This window comes from Danio aesculapii, unplaced genomic scaffold (assembly GCF_903798145.1).
Source record: "Danio aesculapii unplaced genomic scaffold, fDanAes4.1, whole genome shotgun sequence".
Taxonomy (NCBI): Eukaryota; Metazoa; Chordata; class Actinopteri; order Cypriniformes; family Danionidae; genus Danio; species Danio aesculapii.
In genome coordinates this window covers 36641-47793 of record NW_026613655.1, presented here as the reverse complement: position 1 = coordinate 47793, position 11153 = coordinate 36641, and the positions used below count along the sequence as shown (strand labels likewise).

General features: G+C 37.7%; 1 protein-coding gene across 1 annotated transcript; it reads right to left on the bottom strand.

Annotated features, from left to right (window-relative positions):
• Positions 1–4494: 4494 nt before the first annotated feature.
• Positions 4495–10926, bottom strand: LOC130220109 (gastrula zinc finger protein XlCGF8.2DB-like). The gene is made up of 2 exons (XM_056452510.1): positions 10781–10926; positions 4495–5879 (listed from the first exon to the last, which is right to left on the bottom strand). The coding sequence occupies exons 1-2, from the start codon at positions 10863–10865 to the stop codon at positions 4915–4917; spliced, it is 1050 nt and encodes a 349-aa protein (XP_056308485.1). The 5' UTR covers positions 10866–10926; the 3' UTR covers positions 4495–4914.
• Positions 10927–11153: the final 227 nt, after the last annotated feature.

Here is an 11153-nt window from a genome sequence, read left to right as displayed (position 1 = left end):
CTTGCATGCACTGCATCGTGGATAGTCACCCCCACCAGGTAGTAGCGGCTATCCATGTCAATCACCTCCTTGACCTTTGGGTAGATCCCTGAATGGTGCATCTTCTGGCTGCACTGTGGATATTTAAGAGGAATGCCCCACATCCTCTGACGGAAGTACCATCCAGGCTCAGGAGGAGATGGCTTGGGCTGCATCGGTGGATAAAACCAGTTTCCCTGGAACTTTTGCCTCAGCTGCCTGTGGGCTCATAGAGGCACTTGGCAATCCACACTCAATCTGCTGGCTGGAGAGTTCTCTTGAACTGACTGGGAAGAAAGCTTTCCCAATCAATAATATCCTGAGGAAGAGATGGTGCAGGCTGCATAGAGGGTGCTGGACATGAGGATGGAGTGGCCTGTGGAGCTGTAGATGGCTGCAGAGATTAAGAGGGGTGTGGAGATAAAGTTGGCCATAGAAATGGAGTGGCCTGTAGAGACAGTGCTCTTCTAGCTGGATTCCCATCCTGCACCCTTAATCCTCTACAGATGCTCCAGAATGCTGCAGCTCATCTGGTCTTCAATGAGAGCCCATGTTACTCCTCTCTTTACCCCTCTGCATTGGTTACCGCTCGAGGCTCATATCAAGTTCAAATCACTGGCACAGCACCCTCTTACCTTCACCTACTGCTGAAGGCCTACATCTCCTTCAGAAGCCTCAAATCTGGGAGTGAGTGCAGGCAATAAATCACTTTCCAAAACATTTTCATTGACGGTTCCATGCTGGAGGAATGTCTTCCCATTCCCAACTAAATGTAAATGTAAGATTCTCAAATGTAAGATTCTCAGTCTCAAAAATAATAAAATAAAAAACTAAATAACATTAATCCATACACAGCACTAACCATTTACAAAATCCAATTCATAAATTCAAAAGACAATTAATTTGTGAATTTAAGAATTGTGTGCTACTTTAAAAAAAATACTAGAGATTTAAGGAGATCACAAAATTTGTCCCATCTGGGGCAGTGGCTTTCTTTGAGTACTACATGCGTTTTTTGCAACCAAGTTAATCAATAGTTTGAAATGTATGTTGTCTGGAACTAAACAAAGGGTAGTGATATTAGCATATTTGTAAATGAAAAACTAGTATCAGAAACAGTATTTGTCTTGTAACATTTGATGTAAGATAGTAACTAACTTACAAGATATTTTACCACATGAAATTACCAAGCAGTCTGTTAATGACTTACCCTGAGCATAATGATATGGGGCGTGGGCCCGCCCTCCATGGCAACTACTCATTGAAAGACAATGCCATTAGGATGGGCCAAACCAGATCACTTAAAAACCTACTGCAACGGTAAAACTTTGTTTTTTGCATTAGCTCGATCATGCTCTCTGCCCCCTCTCGCCTTGCTCTTGGACAATGCAGTCGGGTCGCAAAGAACTTTTCATGCAACCCTTTTAAAGAATAGGAACCGCAAAAACAGCAAAAACTTCTGCAAACTGGCTGTCTATCAACTCGGTAACCCACGACAACTTCCACTCACAAGCAAGTGAATCCCAAGGACGTCACTGAAGCGAAGTCACCTACCAATCAAAAACGCTGTGTTGCGTCAGGCCAGTCGGCGAAGGAAACTCAAACAAATGTTGTCTCTTGCTGATCTGGTGCAAATTGATCTTAAGCAGTTAAAGAGAAGCCAAACTTCTGCTTTTGTGGTTTCTCAGGTGTGATTCTAAGATCTAGAAATTTTGCACAAGTACCACAATTGATAACCACTGCTCTGAGGAACTCAAAATAACAAACTATCATACTCAAAATGAATTGCCTTCCTAAAGTTACTTCTCTACTTGAGTATATCAATGTAAATATTTCTTTACAATATTTAAAACAGTTTGATAATTTAGTCAATTAATTTCACTGGAACAATAAGCACCCTTGGTTGCATAGGAGTACATTGCAACAGCCAGATGATAAAAAGGGTTGGAGCTTCCTGAGCATTTATTTCATTATTACACCTTCAGTCTGAGACATCTCGTGCACTGTTCCATCCCTCCTGAGAGAGCTCCATCTTGGTTTATGGTTGAACAAGCCATCCTACTTCCCCTTCTACCACTACAATGTCAATCCATCCATCCATTTATTCTTTTTTTATTTTGTAAATGTGTTATTTTTGAAGCTGATTTTAAAAATATAATAATTTTTACTGTCATAATTTTAGGTGTAGGCTAGAACTGTCTCAGTTCTCAGAACTGTCTCATAACAGTGTCCTTTTGGCTTCATAGGACATGGACCTTCAGCATGCAGTGGGACGGTTTGCTGCTGATTGTGACATGGTAGGGAAAGAAACAGCACCTCTAAGTCAGAAACCATGGTGCTTGACTGGAAAAAGTTGACCATCTGCAGTTTAAAGGAGAGTCCTCACCCCAAATGGAGTTGAAGTATCTGCGTTTTTTTTTCATGAGGAATGGAATGTGAGATTAAAAGATGGATCAGTGCAGTGGCAGCAGTAATGCAGTTGATGTGATTGTCTGTTGTGGTGAAGGAGCTGAGACGAAAGCCAATTTACCTCTCAATCTAGGTTCCTACTCTCACCTATGGTCATGACTGAAAGGACAAAATCTCGGATACAACCGGACACATTTTACAAAGTGTTATGACCCGCTCAATTGAGTCGCAACATAAAAGAGAGATAAACCAACAAAATAGCCTGAATTCAAATGATTTATTATAAAATGTAACTCATAGAACAATCAATCAAAGCAACCTGCAAATGTCTAGGGATAATAATGAAGATAAAGAACTCAGGATATAATCACAACAACACTTCAACTACATAATACGAGTAATGCATAACAAAACCATAAAGTTAAAGAGTCAATGAGATGGCAGGTCTTGACATGAGGACTCCTGAGTAGCCACAGCGTCCTGGGGTAGCTACCACAACAGCTTTTATATACCTATTGATGAGTAATGCAGGCATCCAATCAGGATTTAATCTGGAGTCTTGGGATCATCACAGTGTATTAATATTGTAAAACTTAATACCTGTCGCTCTGCCTAAATCAGAAAATATTCATCAAGTTTGTATTCTACTCAAAAAGGTAAATGTAGTAAACTAGAAAGAATCTTGAACCAAAAGTATAAACTTTACTAATAAAAGCTGCAACACAGGACAAATGAATGGGCTTTATAAACTTGAGGCCCTGGTATACTGCAAACTAACCGTCCTGGAGCCCAGTGATTTGTTTCTCATTCAGGAAGTCAGACAGAGAACATCATGCAAAACAACACTAGCTACATGAATACACTGGATAGTAAAGTACAGATGTATCCGCACCTGTACAATCACTTGCAAAGAAATTTTAAGCTGCAGAGGTGCTGTTTGCCAGATGTTTATGAAACTGTTCTTCTCTCAGCCGCCATCATTGTGTTTACGGTAAACACGAGAAGCGCAACACATTTACAACTCCTCCTACTGCAGTGTAGGTGTGTTGAAAAACAGAATGCCATCACTCAGCCTTTTCAAACATTATTCAGACATTAAAACATCCTGTGCACGTGGGAAAATGTTTTGCTGCATTCATGTCATGTGTGCAACTTTTTGTCCACGTGTTTAATAAACTGCGCCGAAAAAGCGAAACTCTGTAGACACTGATCAGATATCTCCAGTGTGAATCTTCTTTTGTGTTTTAAGATGTGTTAATTGATTAAACCTCTTGTCACAGTGTGAACACTTGTACGGTTTCTCCAGTGTGAATCGTCTGGTGCGGTTTCAATTTTGGAGCTGTAATAAAAGTCTTCTCACACTCAAGCACATATACTCTTTCACACTAGTGTGGACCTTCATGTGTTCATTAAGGTTTGCTGATCGGTTGAAACTCTTCCTACACTGAGTGCATGTGAATGGTTTCTCTCCAGTGTGGGTCTTCATGTATTTATTAAGGTCTGAGGAGTTGCTGAAACTCATCCCACACCGAAGCTACGATCACACTCGAGTTTGAGCATGCGAAATTCTGTTTTATGGTGCAGCAAAAAGGGGCGGGATTAAACAAGATGATTAGACATTTAAAAAGTGAGCGATTGGTACATATTTTACAATTCAGTCAAGAGAGGTCATGTTTTGATCTTCGATTGGTCTCACACAGTCAAGTGATGCGATTTCGCAGGTCAGAGTTTACCAAGCTTGAACTTCGAAAGGCAATCTGCGTAACTTGACACACGAACTTGCGTTTCTGGTCTGACGCATTCACGTGCGTATTGAAGGATTTTTTGATTATTTTAACTTCATCCTATACATTAATAGACTAATCCTTGCATTAACAGTTTAATTCTGTTTTTAACTAATTACATGAGCTTATACTGATGTGTTTATCCTCATATAACCTCATGTGCTTAACCTCATCTAACCTTGCTCCATAACAGCTGTGTCTTCGTGTCTGATAACCGAGAAGTTAACTCCTCTGTACTTGTTATCAACAAAATGTTACAATTTCACTTTCAGAGTGTGCTCATTTACAGGAACCATAACAGACGGGGGGGGTGGGGGGGGGGCAAAGGCTCACTCTCTTTCAGGCTCTGTTATGTGTTTGTGTAACTTTTTCTGTGCAGAGTTCCTGTTCTGCCTAACAACTGATGATCAAACTGATCTGGATGGAGGATCTTTCTTACTGAAGCGCCCCCGGGCGGGGCTGAAGAGAGACAACGATAAATATAGGGGGGACAAGGGTGTGGGTGTGTGTGCCCAGCTGACACAGACACCCTGTGTTGCTGTTCTCTGACACCCAGAGCTCTGTAATGCTTTATTCATCTAATTAATTAAATTGATAAAACTTATTTAAAGCCTCTGACTGATGTTTTAACCTGGGAGGACTAGGAATAGTCTAACAATATGAATGGAAGTCTAAGGGGAGAAAAGTCCAGTGTGACCGCGGTTTAAGTGAAAGTGAATGGTTTCTTTCCAGTGTGGATCGTCATGTGTCTATTAAGGGATGATGATTGGCTGAAACTCTTCCCACACTGAGTGCATGTAAATGGTTTCTCTCCAGTGTGGATCCTCATGTGACTATTAAGGGATGATGATATGCTAAAACTCTTCCCACACTGAGTGCATGTGAAAGGTTTCTCTCCAGTGTGGATCCTCATGTGACTATTAAGGGATGATGATATGCTGAAACTCTTCCCACACTGAGTGCATGTGAATGGTTTCTCTCGAGAGTGGATCCTCATGTGACTATTAAGGGATGATGAGCAGCTGAAACTCCTCCCACACTGAGTGCATGTGAATGGCTTATCTCCAGTGTGGATCCTCATGTGTCTATTAAGGGATGATGATTGGCTGAAACTCTTCCCACACTGAGTGCATGTGAATGGTTTCTCTCCAGTGTGGATCCTCATGTGACCATTAAGGGATGATGATATGCTGAAACTCTTCCCACACTGAGTGCATATGAATGGTTTCTCTCCAGTGTGGATCATCATGTGTTCATTAAGGGATGACGATATGCTGAAACTCTTCACACACTGAGTGCATTTGAAAGGGTTCTCTCCAGTGTGGATCCTCATGTGTAGATTAAGGGATGACGATATGCTGAAACTCTTCACACACTGAGTGCATGCGAATGGTTTCTCTCCAGTGTGGATTTTCATGTGATTATTAAGGTGTGATGATTGAATGAAACTCATTCCACACTGAGTGCATGTGTATGGTTTTTCTCCAGTGTGGATCCTCATGTGAATTTTAAGACTGCTTTGTCTTCCAAAACTCTTTCCACACTGAGTGCAGGTGCAACGATTCTTGTCTCTCCTTTTCAAAACACCATCAGTCTGTAAATGAGTTTTTTCCTCAATTTTGACATGAAGTTCCTCCTCTTTACTCCCCTCATTCTCTTCAATTAGATCTGAAATAAATAAAACATTAGTTTTCATTAAGTCTTAAAATTTCTCATTAAAATCTGAAAAGTGAAAAGACACTGGAAACATTGGCTACACACGCTGAAATTTTGATGCACATTAAATGTAAAATAAATCAGATCATATTTTGTTTGGTCCATTAACGTGTACACATTTAAGCAGATTCAATTCAATTCCTCTTTATTTATCTAGTGCTTTTACAATGTAAAGTGTGTCAAAGCCGCTTAACATAGAAGTTATAGTAAATGGACTCTATGCACGAACTCTGCTGATGTGTTTCCAGTAGAATATCAGTTAGGCTCTTTACTTCCGCATAGCACGATCTACAGCGAAATCTAATAGCGGCGAAACCTAAACGCATCAGAGCATGGCAAAGATGGGAGATTTACTCTTAAATTGATGAGGATCTAGTGCCAGTGGATGTCCAGCATCTGGAAAATCATTATTGTTCAGTTCTAGAACCCACGGTAGTTGATTAATACACCAGATGAGGCTGACACTGCTTCGATGCTGTTTTTGGTGATGTTATAAATTTCTAATGGTAGTTAAAAAATGATGTACTAGAATATAACCCAGATGAAAGTAGTAACAAGTTGTAATTGTATTTTATATTAAATAATATTACGTTTTTAATCATACTTTTAAAAGTTCACACTTAGCTGATGATTGATTATAAAGCTTGTTTGGAATGCTGTCCTGGGAGAAAGCCCAGAGCTCATAAGATCCTTGAGCCCGGGGCTCCCTCCCGTTTGCAAGGTGAGAGGGGAGTTTGAGCTCAGGTCTCGAGAACTCCCCTGCTGTAGTAGCTAATGAACAGATAGTGATTACTCTTAAGAGATAACTACTTACTAGGAGCATGTCTATGGTGTCAATATGGATTAGTCAAGTAACTTAAGTTGCATGTATTTGGACGAAGGGAGGAACCTATGGGAAACCCACATGAGCACAGGGAGAACGTGTAAACTCCGCACAGAAACGTTGGCTGGCTTGGTAAGAACTAGAACCAGTGACGTTGTTGCTGTGAGGCAGCAGTGCTAACCACTGGGCCACCGTGCCACCCATCTAGGAAAGAAGGAGGAGTAGGGTGGAAGGGGGGATTCTCCAAAATAAAGATGGCTGTGATATGGAACTTAGGGTATTTATAGTGCCTTAGGAATCGTCTGATTGGTGAATCATAAATTGAATAATGCGCGGCCGGCTGCAAGCAATCATAAGCACGTGATCCTCTCGAAATTAGTTTATAAATAAACTTCCCATAGTGAATTCTATTATACTGTATATATTGTATATATGCATATACACACACACAAACGCACCAAACATTCTAGTGTCATGTAAAAGGCAAATAACAAACTGAAACAAATGTGTTAAGCACAGGTATTTATATGCAAAACCTTATATATTGCTTTCTGACTTATACATCTACATCGTACAACATCCAGAGTAATGTGTCCAGAGTAAAAGCAACTGTGAGGGAGACGCCGTTCATCACAAGGCTGAGGGTCCACACTGAGCAGCTCATCCGCAGGGTGAAACAACAAGCTGGACAGTCATCAGCTCTTTCTATTACAGCGAGCATTAACCAGATTTACACAATGGCTTGCCTTCTGCCCATCAGTAAAAGCTTGAGCTAAAGATTAAAAAGAGTAGATGACCAAGCTAAATGTATTAATGTAAAAAATTATATAAACAAAAACTGCACATAATTTCTATGTTGTTGCCTGCACTGCAGGAATAAAAAGTTGTCAATATAATAAACATTCATTTTCAATGCATTAATATACATAAATAATAATGAATGAATGAGATACCACCCTCAACTCATTTTCAACAAGGAAAACTAAATACAAGTAACAAGACATTTGCACTGTAGTTATGTAAAAAATTAATTTAGACATCTGCGCTGCAACATAAATATAAATCCATTTTTGACACGTGTAAATTTGACACAAAGTTAAACATAAAAAGTTGTGCGAGTGTTTGTTCAAATCTGTAGTCATCTTGACGGGTAAAAGTTAAAAAAAGAAGAAATGGTCAGCTTCCTCTGAAACATTTTAATGATATTTCAGATGAGCTGGATCATCATGTCATCCTGAGTATAAATTACCTTTCACTCAAACTATGCAGCTTCTCTTGACTTCATCATTGACCTGAAATGCTGAGCTCTCCTGTCACTCCACCCTTATAGTTAGTAACGTTCATACTTATGCATATTGTTTGTTTATTTATTTATGTTTTAATGCCATATCAGCAGCATTATTTATATTCATGGCAAAAACATATACTAATTAATATACAATATATAATCATAAAATCAAATCAGTTTCTTAACATACATTATAAAAAAAACAACAAAAAGTATACAAGTAGCAGCAACACTAAAAACAGTCTGATACTATCTTTTAGTTTGATTTAAGATAAATATTCTAAAAGTGCTCCAGAAGGCACCTTTTCAAACATTTGACTTCAAATATTTCCCGAAACGTTAAACGTCCAACTTCATTTAAAAATACACATTCTATTACAATATATTTTATCATCCAAATATTCTTACACAAGTCACAAATAGGTTTTTCTTCCTCTTTCAATAAATATGCGTGTGTAAGTCTTGAGTGTCTGATTCAACATCTTGTATGTACAACCTGCTCATGTCTATTTTCAAAAGGGTAATTATTTCTTTAATTTACAAATGGATTTATTTCATACAATTTGTTTTTCCTACATTCATCCCATTCCATTTGCCATTTCTCATTAATATACAGATTTAAAACATGTTTATTATCAGACACAGGAATTTTACATTCTGTAATCTCCAACTGTAGGGCTTCCTTAGCTGTTTATCTGCACATTCATTTCCAATGAACCCCATATGTCCAGGTATCAAGCAGAAAATAATATCAAAGTCTTTAGTCTTTAAAAGGTCCACTTTTTCTATAATGCTAAAAATCATAGGATGATCAGTTTTCAGAGATTCAAGTGCTTGTAAGCAGAACATAGAATCTGTGCAAATTAACAACTGCTGTTGCTGTTCTTTTTCTATTTGTTCCAGAGTTAAAAACAGTGCACAAGCTTCAGCTGTGAATATCAAGCTTTGTCTGGGAATACCCTTTCTGAAACACTCTGAACCAATCACAGCAGATATTCGTCCATCTGATTTTGAACCATGTGTATACACTGATACATAAGTTGGTGGATTGCATCGGACATTCATAAATTTCCCTTTTTTTAAACTGAGACAGGTGCATTATAATAGATGGCTTTTTAATACACCATGGTGGTATAGGGCATACATGCATTGTTATTATTATATCCAGATTAATATCCAACTTCTCCAAGTGAGTTTTCATTCGAATTCCAAAAGGTCTGATGTATCTGGGTCTGGCTTCATATAGGTGCTGATATTGAGGGTGGAAAACTGTAGAATATGCTGGATTGTCTTTATTAGCTTTCAGCTTGACTGCATATTTGAGAGGCAGTTTCAATCTTCTGTTGTAAAGTGACATTTCTCCTGCTGCCGTATATAAACTTTGAATTGGAGAAGTCCTGTATGCTACAAGAGCAAGTCTCCGTCCTGTATGATGTACGGTATCAAGCATCTTTATGTATGATATCCTTGCAGATCCATAAACTATGCTCCCGTAGTCAATTTTTGATCGAATAAGTGTCCTATAAAGTCTTAAGCGTATCCCCCAATCTGCATCCCATTTGATCTTTGCTAAAACCTTTATAACCTTCATTGCTTTAAAACATCTATTTCGTAATACTTTAATATGAGGAATAAAAGACAACTTATTGTCAAAACTCATTCCTAGGAACTTTACCTCTTTCACAACTTGTATAGTTTCTCTATCTAAAAAAGCTCTGGATCTAAATGCATATATCTTAAAAGACAAACATGCATGCATACAGTTTTTGATTTATAAAATTGAAAACCATTTAAAACTGACCAGTCATACATTTTATTTATACATATCTGAATTTGTCTCTCGATTGTATACATATTTTTTCCTTTATAACAAATACACTCTGTGAGGCGACAGCACTACCTACTGCGCCACCACGGCGCCAATAATACAACAATAAATAAATAAATAAATAGTTAAATTTTTAAACATATTTTAGATATTTCTTAGCAAAAGATCTTAAATGTTGTGTAAAGAAGCAAGCTTTACTTGTATCCATACATTTCTTTTCAAAATAAACTTTCTTTAAAATAAATTAACAAATGTTTCAAAAGTTTTAAAAACTATAATCTATACACAACTATATATAAAAAAACTAAATCTATGCACAACAATCTGTCCAGGTCGATGTCCTCAGCAGTAAATACATGGAGCACGTTTAAACAAATGTTATTGTAAGGAAAAGAATTAAACCATTATGATAAATAGAGTTAAAATGACCTTTTTAAATGAAAAGTTGAAGGTTTTATGAAGATGGATTGTGTTGGTGATTGTATGGATTTTGGCCAGATTGGATAGCAAAACATGAACAAAAGAAAATGAAGACTTGCTTAAAAAAGATTTAAGACCTACAACACAATATCTATATTTTATATAGCGCCAGTGCTCAAGAACTCTTTACAAACAGTAGGAGAACAAGAAAAGCAATAATGTTAAGAAGGTAGAGAAAATGGGAGACTAATAATACATAAAAAGAAGGACAAAAAACATGAGAACAGTGCATTCATTAGCATTAAATGAACATTCTGAAGAAAAAGTGACGGAAGAAACTCATTTCTGTCTTTCAATGAGTGTTTATGTGCATTTAGGAGAACTAGGCAGCACACTCAGGGCTGCAAGATGGATTTAATTTAGTATTCTTATTATTAAAATATATCTGAATGAGGATCAAATGACTGAGTTGGTCTTTGAGAATGAAAATTAACCTGTTTGTTCCTGCAGATCTTCCTGTTTGACTCTGGATGTTTCTTCAATCTTCACATCTTCACTCTCCTCTTTAATAAACGCCATCTTTATAACAGTGTGGAGATCAGTCGCTTCAGCAGGAGTTTTTCTCTGCGTTTGGACACTTTATCCTGTTTAAAATGAACAAACAATAAAAATGTTTAAAATAAATAAAACAATGAACAGAAACAAAATAACTTCTCTTCAACACTTGAGAGAAATTAACAAAAAGAAATCATCTAAGCAAGAAACAATAGCCACAAATGAGCTGATTAAAACTAGTACTCCATTTCTTATATATAGTGATGTATACTTAGAGTGGAAATGACATTATGCTCTAAATTAAACCTTCAT